Raw genomic sequence first — 19,725 nt, 5'->3', positions numbered from 1 at the left:
TTATTATTTATTTCCTTATATCATGATAAATTTTTATTATTCATGCTAGAATTGTATTAACCGGAAACATGATACATGTGTGAATACATAGACAAACTTAATGTCACTAGTATGCCTCTACTTGACTAGCTCATTAATCAAAGATGGTTATGTTTCCTAACCATAGACATGTGTTGTCATTTGATTAACGAGATCACATCATTAGGAGAATGATGTGATTGACTTGACCCATCCCGTTAGCCTAGCACTTGATCATTTAGTATGTTGCTATTGCTTTCTTCATGACTTATACAAAGTTCCTACAACTATGAGATTATGCAACTCCCGTTTACCGGAGGAACACTTTAAGTGCTACCAAACGTCACAACATAACTGGGTGATTATAAAGGAGCTCTAAAGGTGTCTCCAAAGGTAGATGTTGAGTTGGTGTATATCGAGATTAGGTTTTGTCACTCCGATTGTCGGAGAGGTATCTCTGGGCCCTCTCGGTAATGCACATCACTATAAGCCTTGCAAGCAATGTGATCAATGAGTTGGTTATGGAATGATGCATTACGTAACGACTAAAGAGACTTGCCGGTAACGAGATTGAACTAGGTATTGGATACCGACAATCGAATCTCGGGTAAGTAACATACCGATGACAAAGGGAACAACGTATGTTGTTATGCAGTTTGACCGATAAAGATCTTCGTAGAATATGTAGGAGCCAATATGAGCATCCAGGTTCCGCTATTGGTTATTGACCGGAAACAGTTCTAGGTCATGTCTACATAGTTCTCGAACCCGTAGGGTCCGCACGCTTAACGTTACGATGACAGTTTTATTATGAGTTTATAAGTTTTGATGTACCGAAGGTTGTTCGTAGTCCCGGATGTGATCACGGAGATGACGAGGAGTCTCGAAATGGTCGAGACATAAAGATTGATATATTGGATGACTATATTTGGACACCGGAAGTGTTCCGGATGATTTCGGAGAAAACCGGAGTGCCGGAGGGTTACCGGAACCCCCCCCCCCCGGGAACTAATGGGCCTTGTTGGGCCCTAGTGGAGAAAGAGAGGGGCCGGCCAGGGCAAGAGGCGCGCCCCCTCCCCTTGAGTCCGAATAGGACAAGCAAGGGGCGCGGCGCCCCCCTTGCCTTTCCCCTCTCCCACTCCTTCCTTCCCCCTCCTACTTGGACAAGAAAGGGAGGGGCAAACCTACTTGGAGTAGGTTTCCTCCTCCTAGGGCACGCCACCCCCTTGGTCGGCCCCCTCCTCCTCCCCCCTTTATATACGGAGGAGGGGGCACCTCTAGACACACAAGTTGATCTTCGTGATCGTTCCTTAGCCGTGTGCGGTGCCCCCCTCCACCATATTCCACCTCGGTCATATCGTTGCGGTGCTTAGGCGAAGCCCTGCATCGGTAGAACATCATCATCATCACCACACCGTTATGCTGGCGGAACTCATCCCCGACACCCAGCTGGATCGGAGTCCGGGGATCGTCATCGAGCTGAACGTGTGCTGAACACGGAGGTGCCGTACGTTCGGTGCTTGGATCGGTGGGATCGTGAAGACGTACGACTACATCAACCGCGTTGTCATAACACTTCCGCTTTCGGTCTATGAGGGTACGTGGACACACTCTCCCCTCTCGTTGCTATGCATCACCATGATCTTGCGTGTGCGTAGGAAATTTTTTGAAATTACTACGTTCCCCAACAGTATTAGCATAAAGTAGAGCTTCTACAATACATGCAAGCTTTAGATATGAAGGACCTAGCAAACTATTCTTGAAAGTATCTAAAGTTACAGAAAAGCATGTATTGGTCAATTAGCACGAACATGAGTAGATCACATAACTAAGTAATTCAAAATCCAGGAAAGAGAGAGCTCATAGTGCCATAACTAGACACGTTCCAACATAAAAGAAAAAGCAATTATAGAGGTGTGACTTCAGGTAAAAACATAGCAAGGCCACAACAGCCACACAGTCACTTAACTACAATGATTCTTCCTACTGGCATCCTTAGAAGTGAAAGCTTCTGCTAACCAGTCTATTACTTCATAATGTCATGGCATGTCAACATATTCAGTGAAATAAATATAGTAGTAAGTATGTAGGACAACAACATGCATTGCCCTTATCACACAAGAGGAGGCTACCAATGTATCTGACAACAGGAATCTTAAAACACATCCATCAACTCTTTTCATTATCTTGGCCAAGTTAATACTCGCTCACTTAGCTATTGCATACCCACAAGTCAAAATAATACATCACAGCAACTAAATGACCTCGGGCATTGTGGATTCCGAGTCCAGCGACGAATGAACAGGCAAGTTTCATATATACCGAGATTCTTGTCGAGGGTGCGGGTGAACTCATGGAGCGCCGGGGGCACCTTGAGGCACTATTTGAGGATGCGGCGCTGGCGTTGGATGCGCATGACCTTGGCCCAGTTGACGAACCGGTGTAGGTCCTTCTTTGGCAGTAGGGCGCCACCGATGCCGAACTGCTTCGGCCTCTTCTCGAACAGCGGGTTCACCACCTTGTGTTGCAACCACACACCAACGCAACCCAGTCAGATCACACGCGTCAGGGTCGGGATATTCCAAGCAGGTGTTATTTCTGCCATTTATTAATTACACATGCAACACTTATAATACCAATATAGTCAATTCCCACGAGCTAATTGATTAATATAACATTGTCATAGATCTAGCATGAAAGAGTCCAAACTTGTATGACATATCATGAGTACAGTTATAGCAAGTGTAAATGCAAAAGGCAATCTTCCGATGTGGCATAACTTGTACAAGTAGAAATCAAGTTCAATAGAGCTCATGCAGTCCTATGTGACGACCATCCAGAATGGATATGTAAATCAATTTTGGTGTATAACAAACAACGCGCAAGCTCAATAGGTATATGTAATAACATTTCTTACAACGGATATGTAAACTTGTCTTACAAGGACATTAGGAGCACGACAACCGCCAGGATGAAGCAACACAAAATGGAACTAAGCCAACACATAATACCGGTAGGCACACTATTTCAAGAGGGGAAACAAACAATATATTATATGATAAGAAAGGCATATATATCCTGAGTGTTGTCCATGGCGGCCATGGCTCAAAATCAAACGGAAAGACGACTACAGGAACAAAATGCACATGAGACGGGGGCTAGGAGGAGCGGAGCGTCACCGTGGGGGTGCTGCTGGAGTCGATCGAGCCCGAGTAGCAGCACCACGAGCATGCCCAAGGTGATGGCGTACATGCCGAAGGTGATTTTCTCCCCAGATTCGGTGCATGGAACAGCTCCCTTCCGTTCCCAACAGATCGACGTCTGATCACCTGTAGCTGCACCTACTTCTGGAACTGGATGTTCCAGGTGCGGCTGCTTCATCTTCCCCAGGTACTGCTCGTCCTGCATACATGATCATAGAGCACATCAAACTTATGTTGTTGCACAGGTTTGAATCCATCAACCAGGAAATATGAACTAAAAACATCTTGTAGACAACCATTGTAGTCGTTCCTCTCTAACTAGCAATCAATAACCACCTGCAAAATAGATTAATTTTTCATATTGTCGAGTCATTGGACACCAACATAAGTCCTTTATCGATGACTACAATGCCGCGTGATGCTTCCACATGATGGACCATCCATTCTATGAAACATAAATGGTTTATGAGGCGGTACATACAAATTACATATGTGAAAAAGTTTGTCCGTGTATTTATTTTAGACCAAATAAAACAGTACTCTATATCCTGTAGCTTTGCCATGTCTTAATCCAAATTTTCTATAGTCCTTACGCGACAAAGACAATCTATCTCAAGGAAAGATCAATGGGTCTTCCTTGTCTAGTTCAAGCAAGACATGAGTTATTCTATTTTTGGCAACAAGTTTTGAGCTACTCGTATATACACAACAAATTAACACTGAACATTTTTCTACTCTGCTTAAAGCAAATACTACCATTCTGCTCAGGAATAAGTGATATGCTCACAACCTGAATTGCAGTATTGTCCTAACAGCAATCTTAAAGACACTTAATGCCTTATCGAGCCCGGTAAACTTAGAAGGGTAACGCTGCAACAAGTAGTACATGCTTCCCAGCACCAGTCTCACTGAAGAAGTGCCAGTCCTCACCTCATCAATCACAGTGAGCTCAAGATCAACGAAAACAGCACAGGGGACATGCTTCCCAGTACCAGTCTCACTGAAGAAGGTGTTGACGCTGATGAAGGCGTGCAGCAGCAGTGCCCTTGGTGTTGACCTTGAACCCAAGCGCCAGATCCTGCTCCCCAACCGGCGATGGTGTATCCCTCGACGGATCTGCATCCATAAGGCGAGGTGAGAGAGGGGGTCAGCTACAGCCTCCTGCGGATCAATCGGATCGGAGGGGGAAAACAAGTGAGGATGAGGGGCACCCACGCGGGCTGGTCCGCTGCTGTGGGGCCTAGGCACGCCTCTAGGACGGCAGTGGCCTTGTCGGGGAGGACGGCAGCGGCCTCTGGGCGCGGTCGTCGGAGGCGCTGCGAAGCTCGTCGCCTCGCGAGCCGCAGGGCGCGGCGGCCGCTGCCGAGGGGCGCGGGGAGGGCGGGCTTGCTGGAGCTTGTGGTGAGGAGCCGAGGACGGCGGCGGGATTGGAGATGAATCACGGGGGAGCTCGAGTGGATCTCCAGCCAGCGGGGTTGGAGAGGAATCAGGGGAAGGGGAGGAATCGAGTGGATCTCCGTCTAGGGAGTGGAGGTGGAGGTCGTGGTTGTGGTTGTGGTCGCCGGCGATTGAAGTGGTGAGCGCCGCCCCCAAAACCCTAGCCACGGGGAGCACGGAGAAGAACCAGACGGCCTCGAGGGGAGGGTCCGGGTAGGAGGTGAGGCCACGGGAGAAGAGGGAGCGGAGGGTTGGGGCTCGGGGGTCGGTGACGGCGATCGGCGAAAGAGGCGCCGGCGGTCGGTGAGGGAGGCCGCGGAATTGGATCTGGATCTGGATCTGGATCGAGGGACTGAGGGGGAAGGGTGTGCCTGTGACTAAGGGAACGAGGGAGAGGTGCTAGATTGAGGGACTGCGGGAGGGTGTGGACGGCTCAGATCGAGTATAGTGGGGGGTGATTCGTGGGCTGCCTCCTGATTGGTTCGAAATATGAGGTATTTAAAATTATTTCTTAGACCTAAAAACAGGGTATTTTCTGAAGCAGCTGCCAAAACTATTTTGCAAAATGGCATCACTAAAATTTTCACGTAATTTAGACCACATTTTATGGGTGATAACCAATTTGTATGCATTTCCGATCCTTCTAGCTATTTTTTGTCATTTAAAAAAATTCTTGTTGCAACCCCCTCATAGTTTGCTCGTGATTTTTTCCAAAAAAAAATTAGGTACAAAAGTAGCTATTTCATTAGAGAAACACCAAAAGTTTTTCAAGATTCAACCACTAGCTAGGAACGGTCATTCCCGTCGTTTTGACCGCATTTTGAAACGGGCATAAAAAATAAAAAAATAAAAAAATTGGAAAACCTTCGCAATGTGTCATTACATGTGACCAAGATACCAAAAAAAAGCTTGTAATACGACAATTATTTTAAAGAAGTGTTCTCAGAAATGAGCTATCATGCGTGAAGATTCATGGCTTTCAAGCCAAATGATCAATCTTATGGCCACATTCATGGCATAGTTTGTTCAAATGATCTAATATTGTGCACAAGGGTGCATCTTGGAATTCCAAACAATGTTGACTAAGGGAGTTTTCATTTCCTTTGCACGGAAAATTCATTTTCCATTTTTTGAGTGCCCGAAATGAGGTTTTTTTTGTGAAGGACCTACCATATATTTGTTGCAAAATTGTACCAAATAAATTTTCTAAAATACTAGGACATATTTAATGCACAATTGACCAAATGGTTGGGTGTAAAAAGTTTTGATCCACCTCTCGTGGAAAAGACAAATTCCCGCCGAATCAGTAGGAAGCGGGTCAAATTTGAACTGCAGCTACCTCATAGTTTGATCTTTATTTTTTCCAAAAATCATTTCTAGGTACATAAGTATCTATTTAATGAGAGAAACACAAAAAAAATCCAAGATTCAACCACTAGCTAGGAACGGTTATTCCCGCCGTTTTGACCGCATTTTAAAACGGGCATAAAATATTCAAAAAAACAAAAAAATGGAAAACCTCCGCATTGTGTCACTATATGTGACCAAGTTTTCAGAAAAAATAATAAACTTGTAATACGGTAATTATTTAAAAAAGTGTTCTCAGAAATGAGCTATCAAGTGTGAAGATTCATGCCTTTCAAGCCAAATGATCAATCTTATGGCCACATTCATGGCATAGTTTGTTCAGATGATCACATATTGTGTACAAGGGTGCATCTTGGAATTCCAAACAATGTTGCCTAAGGGAGTTTTCATTTTCATTGCACGGAAAATCAATTTTCCATTTTCTGAGTGCCCGAAAGGAGGTTTTTTGAAGGACCTCCCAAATAATTGTTGCAAAATTGTACCAAATCATTTTTCTAAAATACTAGGACATATTTAATGCACAATTGACCAAATGGTTGGGTGTCAAAAGTTCTGATCCACCTCTGGTGAAAAAGACAAATTCCCGCCGATTCAGCTGGAAGCGGGTCAAATTTGAACTGTAGCTGCCTCGTAGTTTGCTCTTTATTTTTTCTAAAAAACATTTCTAGGTACATAAGTATCTATTTAATCAGAGAAACACTAAAAAAATCCAAGATTCAACCACTAGCTAGGAACGGTCATTCCCGCCGTTTTGACCGCATTTTGAAAAGGGCATAAAAAATTCAAAAAAATCAAAATAATGGAAAACCTCCGCATTGTGTCACTATATGTGACCAAGTTTACAGAAAAAATAATAAACTTGTAATACGGTAATTATTTTTAAAAAGTGTTCTCGGAAATGAGCTATCAAGTGTGAAGATTCATGGCTTTCAAGCCAAATGATCAATCTTATGGCCACATTCATGGCATAGTTTGTTCAAATGATCACATATTGTGCATAAGGGTGCATCTTGGAATTCCAAACAATGTTGCCTAAGGGAGTTTTCATTTTCATTGCACGGAAAATTCATTTTCCATTTTTCGAGTGCCCGAAAGGAGGTTTTTTTTCTAAAGGACCTCCGAAATAATTTTTGCAAAATTGGACCAAATCATTTTTCTAAAATACTAGGACATATTTAATGCATAATTGACCAAATGGTTGGGTGTCAAAAGTTTTGATCCACCTCTGGTGAAAAAGACAAATTCCCGCCGATTCAGTTGGAAGCGGGTCAAATTTGAACTATAGTTGCCTCGTAGTTTGCTCTTTATTTTTTCGAAAAATCATTTCTAGGTACATAAGTATCTATTTAATCAGAGAAACACCAAAAAAATTTCAAGATTCAACCACTAGCTAGGAACGGTCATTCTCGCTGTTTTGACCGCATTTTGAAACGGGCATAAAAAATTCAAAAAAAATCAGAAAAATGGAAACCTCCGCATTGTGTCACTATATGTGACCAAGTTTCCAGAAAAAATAATAAACTTGTAATACGGTAATTATTTTAAAAAAGTGTTCTCAGAAATGAGCTATCAGGTGTGAAGATTCATGACTTTCAAGCCAAATGATCAATCATATGGCCACATCCATGGCATAGTTTGTTCAAATGATCTCATATTGTGTACAAGGGTGCATCTTGAAATTCCAAACAATATTGCCTAAGGGAGTTTTCATTTTCATTGCACGGAAAATTCATTTTCCATTTTCCGAGTGCCCGAAATGAGTTTTTTTTTGTGAAGGACCTACCATATATTTGTTGCAAAATTGGACCAAATCAATTTTATAAAATACTAGGCCATATTTAATGCATAATTGACCAAATGGTTGGGTGTCAAAAGTTTTGATCCACCTCTGGTGAAAAAGACAAATTCCCGCCGATTGAGTTGGAAGCGGGTCAAATTTGAACTGCAGTTGCCTCATAGTTTACTATTTATTTTTTCCAAAAATCATTTATAGTTACATAAGTACCTATTTAATAATAAATACATAGTTTGGTGGTGATACGTCGAGGTTTGGGCGATGGCCGAGGCCCCCAACTCTAGAGCGCGTAAACTCGCATGCCCGCCGCGTGGTCACCACGTGACCGTGGCGTTGCCATGTGTTCTGGGCAGCCTAGGCATGTCTAGTGGGTTGGGCACTCCCCAGGTAGGTGCTATAGGAAGAAAATTATAACATAACATTCTCATGAGGGGACCGATCGATGCTCAAACATGAATTAGCAGCCAAGTGTTTGATTAGCGGTACGGGAAATGTACATGGCTAATGGGCGTGAGTTTTGGCTAAGGATGATCAGTTACTAAGAAGACCGTCTTCACAAATTTTTATCTCAAAAGGAGGAGCCTAGGTGGTACTTGCTTTGCAAACTACCACACTGGACATAACTACAAATGTTGAAGCTCGGCTCAAAATAATGAATGGATTGAGCTGGCATTTGGTGGAGGATGGTTATTTGGGCATAGGAAAGCACTGTAGAAAATGGATACTATTTGGACATGCGAAAGTGGTACTTCATTCACAAACTACTGCTCTGAACAGAATAGGAAAATGAATATTGTTGAGTTATTTTTGAACTAGGCAAGGAATGTTTTGACATATTTGATGAAGATATGATCCAAACAATTTATGAGAATTATTTTGGAATTTTTGGAATAACAGATATATAGGTTGCTTCACAACCTAGGGAAAAATTGACACATGGACATGACACATAGGCAAAACTGATGAGATGGCGCCTAGTCATCACAACCCACCATAATCTACAAGGCTATGACCATCTATATTGGCCGTTAACAACTAGAAATAAGGCAGCGGACCAGCCATGTTTGCTTTGTGACCATTTCGTGTAAGGAAATTACGACCTTTCTGACCAAAATGGTCGCAATGGTTTAGGTTTGGAGGCCCCCGAACAGCTTTTGACCAATTAGTCTCAAATGGTCATAGATCTATGACCAATTCTTCCAGGGTCACTGACAGAAGGTCACTAGTTGACATATTTCTTGTAGTGTTGGTCATAGTTTCAATGTTTAGGGCAAACAATGAGATCCAATATGAAATAAATGCTATTGTAGTTTGACATATGCAAATTAAGAAGTTGTTGATACATATATAAGGCCACAAAACATAGGTTCACCCCATAATATGTTAGGAGTGCCTACACCATGCAGGGATTGAGTCAAATCTAGATAATTTGAGTGTCTTTGTTTTGTAATATTTAATTCATAGGGCGACTCCTTCAATATTGGCATTTCAACTCTTAGTTGTTAACCTCTAGACTCCGGAATAAACTAGTGGTAGTTTTTGTATGGTTTCATATGTTTAGTCATGTCATTTCCATGTATTTTAATATGTGATGTTAACACGTAAGCGTAATTAACCACTTACCTGTCACTAGAGTATATTTGAAAAGTCATTTTGGAGTGTAATAAGCAAATATAAATGCAATGAAAAACCTTTAAAAGCCTTTTTTTCATTAAGACGAGTTTTGCAAAAAAAGAAAGGGACACGTTTCTCGCCGGACGACCGGCTGAACCTTGCGCCGGTCGCCCCGGCTCGCTCACTTCGTGCATTAGTCTCTACGTAGCCACGTACCCTATCGGGCCCCACGCACTACATCTCCTTCCCATCCTTTTTATCTCTTTCTGCCTTATCTACTCCCATGCTCCCCATCTCCGCCACCAGGCCGCTCTCCGGGAGCCACACAGCTGACGGCTCCTCTCCACCGCATCGCCCCTGCCCACTCATCTCTCTCCTCGGCGATCATGGCCATCCCATGTAAGCTTGAACCAGCCCCCACACCTGCTCACCCCCCCTCCCCCACGGACGAGCGCTGCGCCTCATGGTGCGCAAGGCGGCCGGCGCAGAGATGCAGATGGGCGACGACGGGGAACAAGCAGTAGGACGGCGGTGCTACAACCCGCACCTAGTGGAGCTGCAACCGTTGGGCAGCGGTGCTGGAACCGCGAAGTACCGTTGCTGCTTCCCGCCGCTGCCGCCGACGACACAATTTGTTTTTGCTGCAACCCTCACTGGCGGAGCTGCAACCGATGAGTTGTAGAGCTGGAACCAGCGTCCACCGGTGCTGGAACCGGACGCTCCTCCCACGGCCGTCGTGATTTTTGCTGGAACCAGCCTTATGCTTTGCTGGAACTTGCTTTTTTTTTTCTAGCTACATCGACTTTTCTTTTGGAATTTGCTTCCTGTGACTTTTATTCGAACCAATGTGGGTTTGTTGGAACCAGCTATATGTTTTGCTGGAACGTGTTAGTGTTTTTGCTACATTAACTTTTGCTGGTGGATTTTGCTTCCTGTGATTTTTGCTTCTACCGGTATTATTGTTAGCTGGAACAGGCTAATTGTTTTGCTTCAATTGATGATTGGGGGTTTGTTACTGAGATTGTTTTGCTGGATCACGAGAGTGCTAGTCGACGGAGGTGGCGAGGCAGAGACGGTGACGCCAGAGATTTTGCTACAACCACACTACCAGTGCGCTGGAACCAGCCAGCGTCAGAGCTGCAGTTGCAGCTGAAGCTGGCACCCAACGGCGGGCGTGAGACAAGGGGGGCGGCAGGCGACAACGCGCTGGTGCAGCCGGGGCCGACGACGCCGATGAACGCGGCCGTTGCGTCTCGTGAAGCAGAAGCCCGACGGAGGAGATGCGATGGGCGCGACGAGTGCGCTCTCTCCTTTTCTGGATATGATGCAGGGTGCGGAGTGTTGGGGACGAAGCATAAGATAAGATCTGAACGGTTAGAGTGGAGCCATCGAACGGGCAGGGTGCGACCGGCCCAATTTTGGGCCGGCGCACCGGCGCCTATCAGTGCCCAAAAAGAAATGCAAATTATAACTTGAGTGATGTTTATCGGGCTGAGACACACTCAGCTTATAGGCAACATCGCCGAGGAGCCGTCAACCATTTCCGTGATTGCCAAGCTTTGCCAGGATGGTTATGTAAACCGTGATCTTTCTGTGGTATAAGCCGAGCATATTTTTTTGCCACTCTCGGCTTATGTTCATATAAGGCGAGCCCATTGCTTTCGTGTGTTTCATTCTTTTATTAATACGCGCCGTATAGGCTTATAAGCCAAGAACGCTTACCCTCGGCTTACATCCAGATACACGGCAACTTGAGTGACACGATGTTTTGTCTACACCCGTAGAATGTATGATCGTTAAGGAAAAGGAACGCCCTACTATTTGATAATTATTGGTATGCCAAGCAGCTGATTTCCGGCGAGGAAACAGAACTGATAAAGTACACAACCATAAAAGAAAGAGAAAACTAGACAAATCTCGTCGGAATCGTGGGATTTAATTTCCCCGTGCGAGGTTCCACAACCAAACAAGAACTTCCACAACCAAAGTGATAAAGTACGGCTTGTCGCCGGGACGCTCGCCGGCCGTGGACATGGCGGAGAGCCTGCTCATCCTGGGGATTAACCCGCCTGCGCGCCTCAGGTGCTGCGACTGCTGAGCCGCGGGGGACGGCGCGAGGGCCCTGCGGGCGCACTGCCGGCTGTTCATTCGCTTCGAGCCCAGACCACGGTTAGACGACGGGGAGGCGGGCTTGCTGCTGCCGGCCGGGGCCGCCTGCTTGCGCGCCTTGTGGATGCTGCACCGGAACGAGCCCGGGCGGTTCGTCTTCGTCGAGGAGCACGTGCAGGACTGCCGGCTCCTGGTGGAGGACGGAGACGAGCCGCTGACGGACTTGCCCGGCGAGTGGGTGGCGTCGCCGCCGGCGAGCTTGGCGCGGGTGGGTGAGGAGGAGCGGCAGTTGGGTGTCGAGAGCACAGGCCCGCTGGGCCGACTCGCAGCCACCGTCGCCATGGGAGATCGAGGAGCGTGAGCAGTTGAAGTCAGGTGTGTGGAGGGAGGGGTCCCCGGAGATTTGGGTGTCACTTGCGGTGGTTTGGGAAGACTGTGAGAGTTGTAAACCTGAGTGAAGCGGGTTGGGTGGGATTTGTAGAGACGAGCTTCAGTGGGCGAGATTTTTATAGAGACTAGAGTATCCAGGAACATTCGGATCAAGACATGGGTGGTGATTGGTGAGGACCTGAACGACGTGGCGCCTCAGCTTTGCTTGAAAACCGGCCGACCTCTGACATGCACGGGAGCGCGTTATCCGGCCGCTTTTGTTGCTGCTGCTCTCTGCGTTTGCCATCTGGCTTCTCCTTCGATTCTCGTCGACCGGACGAACAGACGTCGCCGTGTCTTTCACTGCTATCTGTTTCTGCGTCGCTTTCTTTTTTCTGTCTTCCCTGCATCGGCGCATTTTACTGTGAATTGCCGAGTTCCAAAATATCATGACGGGAAAGCCAGAGAAAAGTCCCCTGCATGGGAGAGCCCGAGAGCTAGATCTGGGAACATGAATGCATGGGTAAGCCTGGCAATAGTTTGGACTGAAACTTAGTTTTTGGATTGGTTTTTGATTTGGTTTCTATAAGTTTGGTCTCTAGGGTTAGCTAGTGCAGGGAGAGTTACTTTGATACAATCTGCCCTTACAGGCATACCCTACTTTATGATGTCCTTTTATGGGCTCCCGGTGGGGGTTGAGAAGCGCATGGATTTCTTTAGAGCTAGATTATTATGGCAAGAAGATGATCAGAAGAGGAAATACCATTTGGTGAAATGGTCTGAGGTTTGCAGGCCAAAAGATATGGGGAGCCTGGGGATACAAAATTTAGCCTATATGAATAAGGCTTTGCTATGTAAGCGGTGGTGGAAATTATATACAACTGAGGGTCTGTGGCAAAGTATAGTTTTAGAAAAGTATGTCAAGAATAAAAGCGTGGGCAATGTTATGGCTAAACAGGGTGATTCACAGTTCTGGAAAGGGATATTGAAACATAGAGAGCATTTTGTCTCTCTGTGTAAGTTTAAAGTTGGGAACGGCAAAAGAGCCCGTTTTTGGGAGGATTGGTGGATCGGTAGTGCTCCTCTAAAAAAGAATTTTCCTAGATTATATGATCTATGTTTTGATAAAAAGAAAACGGTTCAAGAAGTTTTTGATAATGGATTAGATAATGTTCAGTTTAGAAGAACCTTACTGGGAGATGCAAGAGAATTGTGGGGGCATATTAAAGAAGCTTGTAATGAGGTAACTTTTAATGAGGAGAGGGATGAGATTAAATGGACTCTTGATAAGAAGGGAGTTTATACAGTAAAATCCTTTTATAGGCATCTGATTGAAAACGGTGTTAAATATCCACACTTATATATGTGGAAGATTAAAATACCACCCAGAATCAAGGTGTTCATGTGGTTGGCGCTTAGGGGAAGTATCCTCACAAAGGATAATTTGATTCGTAGGGGGTGGAAGGGAGATGATAAATGCCCCTTCTGTGGGAAAGGAGAGGACATAAACCATCTTTTTTTGACCTGTTCGGTTGCTAGATTATTATGGAACATACTAAAATGTGCCTTTAATCTTAAAGACATTCCAGACACACTAGATGGTGTCATGAAAACTTGGGTAAATACCTTTGGCAAAGATGAAAAAAACCTGGTCATGATAGGAGTTTCAGCGATCTGCTGGACTATTTGGAAACTTAGGAATAGTATGATATTTGACAACAATAGGATGAATGATCCCTGTGTTCATGTGTCCTTGTTTATTAAAAATCTAAATGATTGGAATATTTTGCAGACAAATCCCGTAAGAAGTAAGCTGATGGAGGCTGGAGTGAAGCTAGTAAGTGAGGTGGCAGAAGAAATATTCAAGGCGGCGTATGGGTGGCGCCTGAAGACTGGGAGGATCGAAGGGTAGCAGATGCTCTCCTTGCTGCGATGGATATGGCTTCTACCTCCTCATAACGGCTTCGCTTCATTTTGCTGATGTTCGGACTAAGTAGATGTTCCTGTAAGATTGAATTTGCTGTTAAACCTGGTTGTCTCCTTTGTAGCCTCTGTTCTTATAACAGAATGGGTTGTCGTTCTGGGGCTAGATCCTCGTTTCTAGACCTTGGAGCACTCTCTTCAGGTTCCTTCCTGCTGTATTTGGGTTTTCGGAGAGGGGAAGGGATGGCTTCTCCTCCTTCCCCAATATGGCAGTAGGATGGATCAGCCGGGAGGGTTGTGTTGGGGTTGTTGTGTTTTCCTTTGTTCTGTAACAAGACTTGGTGATTTCTGTTAATGAAAATCGGAGAGGGCGCTCTCTTTTATCAAAAAAAAAAAGTTTGGTCTCTAGTGGTTTAAAATGGAAACCAGTTCGGTTTGGTTTGGGTTGTACCTAAGAATGGACTGGACAGGTTTGGGTTGGGTTCAGATTTCTTAGTTCAAAACAAATGCAAACTATGGTTTGAGACCAAATCAGTCGATTAGTCTGAGCCAGCCGCTGCTTCGCCCTCCAGCCAAACTTCCAAGACGCCATCATACTTTGCTGCTACTGCCCACACGTACGTACGTATTCTACGTCGCAAAGACGTGCACATGACCACGTGTGGCTACAGAATCAATCAACCTGCCTGTGTGCTAGCTTCACGTACGTGTTTGCTCTCGGGAGGATCTCAGCTACTAGTGCTTCAGATCGAACAAGCGTGCGGCCGGCCGGAGCCCGTCGGTTGTTGCGAGTTTGACACCATGTCTGATGATCTAATTCATGCCATCTCATATGGCTTTGTCCACGGTTTGAATCTCTGGATTCAATCCAAAGGTTGGAAACGGTTTGGACTGGGTTGAATGGAGAGCATGTATAGATCCATTTGGTCTGGATTCTAGCTAGCTGAAATTATCTGGGTTGGCTTGGTTTGGATGTGTGGCATGTATTCCCATAGACTGGACTGGTTTTAGTTTGGATGTCAAACTATTATCAGGTTTATGCATGGGTAATCAAAATTAGCCAGCTGTTTCTTTCTCCACATGCAAGGATTACGCTTCACTATCCCGTACTTTTTCATCTTATTCCTATGTTTAAATCGATTCCGTCTTTTGTACCCAAAGCCTAAGTTATAATTTGTTTGCATATTTGGGTTTATGATAACGCGGACTTTAAAACCAGACCACTTCTGAATATATTTAAATGATTGTGACAATAAAATTTTTGAAACATGATGATTCAGTTGTCAATATAATAATTTCTAAAAATATAATCACTATCGGTCTTGTTTAAAAAATCTTGTCAGAAAAAACAAATTTTACAAAAATAATGTAAGTCAAACTTTTATTTCAAAATATATTAGACATCTATTTATCTGAATGAAACTAAATGAGTAGGAAATAATATGTGATTGCATGTTACAGGAGAGAGAAAACACTACTCATGTCTTGGATGACATCCGCGATCTCAACATCTTCGATCGCGTTCCCATGCGTCTTGATCAATACACCTCCACCCAGGGGCGGAACTACAGGGTGGCCAGGATGGGCCGCGGCCCACCCTGGAATTTTGGGTCAGCCTATTATACATATAGATCTCTAACTGGGCCAAAGTTAGAAAACAGCCCAACGCACACACCGGTTGACCCACGCAGGACGCAGCCACGCCCAGTCCACATCGATCAGAGCCCTTCCTCGTTCGTCCCGACGCGGAGATGACCTCGCACGACACTGCTCGATCGCGACGCTATAGCCGCCTCGCCATAGCCGTTCCTCGCAACCTCGCTGGCCGGAGCCCGGAGCCCAGCCGCCCGACGCACAGGAGGCTCCCGCGGTCCCGCCTCTCCTTCCTGCTCGCCCTGCCGCCCGTCCCTCTGGTCCAGCCGCGCCTCTCTGCCCGTGCCCCTGCCCTGCGCGCAGCTGCGGTTGCGCCCCTGCGACCGTCGATGGCCGGCCGCCTAGGGCCCCTGCCCTCGCCCCGTGCAAATCCGGCGGTAGCCACAGCCGCTCACTCGATCTGTCACCACACTAGCCCCCGGAATACCCCAATTATAAAGGTACTGAAATACCCTAATTTCTGACTTAGGGTTTGATTTTTTGCACTATGCTATCCCGTACATGAGTACATACATAATTTTGCAGTAAAATTTAATTGAGAATTTTGGTTTGTTGTATGACCATATTGATCTATTAATTTGTGATATTGGTAATTAGTTAGAATTGTCGATGCATATTGCTTGTCAATTTTTTTTTGAGCGGACCACCCTGATGTGAGATGCTAGCTCCGCCACTGCCTCCACCTACTATGCCTAGAAAACCTATTTCTCCTTGGTCTTCTGTGAGTATTACCACCATGATCACGTCGATGACTCTGTTAGCGCAAGTCTCACGAAGGGAGGCGCGGAGTGGATGGCCATCGACGCCACGCTTATCCGCTGGTTCTACGACCATCTTGAAGGACCTCTTCCACAAGGTCGTACACGATTACGATGATGCCTACTCCATGTGCACGAACCTCAATGGCTTCTTCACCGACAACCACCTCCAACATCTGGTGTTCCCGCAGCTGGAATTCTTCGGGTGTCATTAGCATGACTTCTCCATTGATGACTATCGCATGCACCTGAAGATGCACTCCGATGACCTGGGTGACATCGGAGAAGTGATCTCCGATGAGCTCCTTCTTAGCACCCTCGCTACCGGCCTAAATGAGGATTTTGGCAACGCCGCCTCCAACCTCACCTTGCTACCCTCCGCCGACCTTCCAAGAGGCCGTGTCATACCTGCGCTTGGAGGAGCGCCAGTTAAAGCAGGTGAAGGCACTAAAAAAGTGCTTGCTGGGAAGCAACCCAATATTTCTTTTTATTTTTTTCTTGTGTGTCAATATGGTTATTGTTATTGTAATGATCATAATGTGCCAAGAGTAGCCTTGAGGATGTTTACAAAGTACTTTCTTATAACTTCTCTATTACGTCCTCCAACAGTCGTTCTCCAACAAAGTACTTTCTTATAACTTCTCTATTACGTCCTCCAACAAAGTACTTTCTTATAATATGATTAATTTTTGAAGTTGCAGAAGTTAAATTAGATTACAACAGTCGTTCTGGTTTTGACAGATTGTTGTTATGTTTTGTTATCTGCTTATACTTGAGTATCCATGGTTTATATTGGGGGATATAAATTGTGGAAATGAAAGTATACAGTAGCTATTGTTTGAAAATAATTATGCAAATTGTCTTGACCGTACATGATTTATTTTTATGTGTACTAACCCCTCTAATAAGTTTTGCGAAATTTGTGTGGATAGAGTTTTTAACATTAGAGGAATAAGAAGAGACAAGAGTTAAGCTTGGGGATACTCAAGGCGCCCAAAGGAAATATTCAAGAAAACTCAAGCATCTAAGCTTGGAGATGCCCCGAAACGTGATAGTTTATAGGGTGATTCCCTCAATATTGGCATTCAAACTCTTAGTTGTTAACTTTCTACTCTAATAACAAGTGTTACCTCTAGACTCCGAAATATACTGGTCATAGTTTGTGTACGGTTCCATATATCTGTTCATGTCGTTTCCATGCATGTTAATATGTGAAGTTAACAAATAAGTGTAATTAACCACTTACTTGTCACTAGAGTATATTTGAAAAGTCATTTTAAAATGCAATAAGTAAATATAAATGCAATAGAAAAATATTAAAAAGTCATTTTTCATTAAGAAATAGTTTTACAAAAAATATGCAAAGTATAAGCCGAGTGTTGTTTATCGGGTACCAGGCTTACGTATTACATAAGCCGAGCCTCTCATATATACACAGCTTACAGTCAACACCGTGGCGGAGTCGTACTCTTTATGTGGTATATGCAGAGCTTATTTTATAAGCCGAGTATACTTTTTGTCACTCTCGGCTTATACGGTTCATTGTCTTTGCCGTGTTTTCTTCTTTTAATACACAACATAAAGGAGCCGAGAACCCATGAATTTATGCTTGGCTTACATCCAAATACACCGCAACTTAAGTGAGACGATCCTGGTAATGGTAGTATATTTTTTGTTTGCACCCGTACAATGTACTCCCTCCGTTTCTTTTTACTCCGCGTATAAGTTTTGATCAAAGTCAAACTACACAAATTTTGACCAAATACTTAAACTATATAATATGAAAATACATTTCATGGAGTATGATCGTTGACGGAAAGGAACGCCCTACTATTTGATAGAGACATGAGATACAGCTCACCGGTGATAATTATCGGTATGCCAAGCAGCTGATTTCCGGCGAGGAAACAGAACTGAAAAAGCATCATCGCCTTCAACAACCAAACAATAAAAACTACAGAAATCCCGTTGGAATTGTGGGATTTAAATTCCCCGTGCGAGGTTCCACAACCAAACAAGAAAATCTACACTAACTTCCACAACCAAGCTGATAAAGTACAGCTTGTCGCCGGGACGCTCGCCAGCCATGGACATGGCGGAGAGCCTGCTCGTCCTGGGGATTAACCCGCCCGCGCGCCTCAGGTGCTGCGACTGCTGCGCCGCGGCGGACGGCGCGAGGGCCCTGCGGGCGCACTGCCGGCTGTTCATTCGCTTCGAGCCCGGACCGCGGGTGGACGGCGGGGAGGCGGGCTTGCTACTGCCGGCGGGGGCCGCCTGCTTGCGCGCCTTGTGGAGGCTACACCGGAACGAGCCCGGGTGGTTCGTCGGGGAGCACGTGCAGAAGCGCCGGCTCCTGGTAGAGGACGGGGACGAGCCGCTGACGGATTTGCCCGGCCCCGGCGAGTGTGTGGCGCTGCCGCCGGCGAGTTTGACGGGGGTGGGTGAGGCGGAGCGGCAGTTGGATGTCGACAGCACTGGCCCGCTGGACCGACTAGCAGCCGCCGTCTCCATGAGAGATCAAGGAGTGTGTGCAGTTGAAGTCGGGTGCGTGGAGTGGAGGGGATAGAGGTTCGGGTGTCACTCTGCGATGGTTTGGGAGACTGAGAGTTGTAAGCCTGAATTTATAGGGACGAGCTTCAGTAGGCGAGATTTTTATAGAGACGAGTATCTAGGACCTGAACGACGTGGCGCGCGGGCAGACAGCAGCGACTGTGGGATCGCCTCAGCTTTGCTTGGAAACCGGCCGACCTCTGAAATGCATGCACGGGAGCATCGTCAATTTGTGGAGTAAGCGGGAAGGAAGTGATGGTGGAGCCGGCGATGGTGCCGGAGCGCGTCGTCATCCGGCCGCTTTTGTTGCTACTGCTCTGCGTCTCTGGCTCTCCTTCGATTCTGGTCGACCGAGCGATGAGACGTGGCCGGAGTAAATAGCATAAAACTACTACTTTACATGGTAGGGTTTCAAAAAACTACCAGTTTTTATTTTTTCTCAGATAACTACCAAATGAGTGGTTGACTGTTTCAAAAAACCCTAAAGACCATGTGATTTAGAATTGATCCGCTTTCTGACAAGTCAGGCCCACCCCTAAACGAACCGTTTGTTTGACCGGTTAGTTGACCGTTAACCGAGATCTGGGGCCCACATGTCCGCCATGGAGCAAATAATAAAAGAGATTTGTTAAAAAAGCCCCCCGAGGCGAACGGGTGGAGGACGAGGACCAAATCGATGGGAGAACTGCTCCCTCCGCCGTCCGCCCACCAGCCGCCGGCGAGCACTGGGGCTCAACCCCGGCCATTCCTCCGGCCCACCTCCTTCTCACCCGACCTCTCTACGCCCACCGCCGGGCTAGCGGCCGCCTCGTGCTGGTGGCGCCTACCGAAGATGCGAGGCAGTCACCCCTGGCGGGCGGCGGATCCTCCAGGCGTGTCACCCAATGATGGGGCGGTAGCGACGGCGGGCGAACCGCCGTGGCAGAGA

At 45.8% G+C, this 19,725-nt stretch overlaps 2 protein-coding genes across 2 annotated transcripts; both read right to left on the bottom strand.

Moving 5' to 3' along the window:
• Window positions 1–11,182: 11,182 nt before the first annotated feature.
• Window positions 11,183–11,998, bottom strand: LOC119326408. Its single transcript, XM_037600062.1, has one exon. It carries the CDS (start codon window positions 11,884–11,886, stop codon window positions 11,371–11,373), a length of 516 nt encoding a protein of 171 aa, XP_037455959.1. The 5' UTR covers window positions 11,887–11,998; the 3' UTR covers window positions 11,183–11,370.
• Window positions 11,999–18,067: 6,069 nt separating this feature from the next.
• On the bottom strand, window positions 18,068–18,816 carry LOC119320324. Its single transcript, XM_037594431.1, has one exon. It carries the CDS (start codon window positions 18,756–18,758, stop codon window positions 18,231–18,233), a length of 528 nt encoding a protein of 175 aa, XP_037450328.1. The 5' UTR covers window positions 18,759–18,816; the 3' UTR covers window positions 18,068–18,230.
• Window positions 18,817–19,725: the final 909 nt, after the last annotated feature.

The sequence above is a fragment of the Triticum dicoccoides genome, chromosome 6B, assembly GCF_002162155.2.
Source record: "Triticum dicoccoides isolate Atlit2015 ecotype Zavitan chromosome 6B, WEW_v2.0, whole genome shotgun sequence".
Taxonomy (NCBI): Eukaryota; Viridiplantae; Streptophyta; class Magnoliopsida; order Poales; family Poaceae; genus Triticum; species Triticum dicoccoides.
This window is presented reverse-complemented; position numbering and strand designations above follow the sequence as displayed.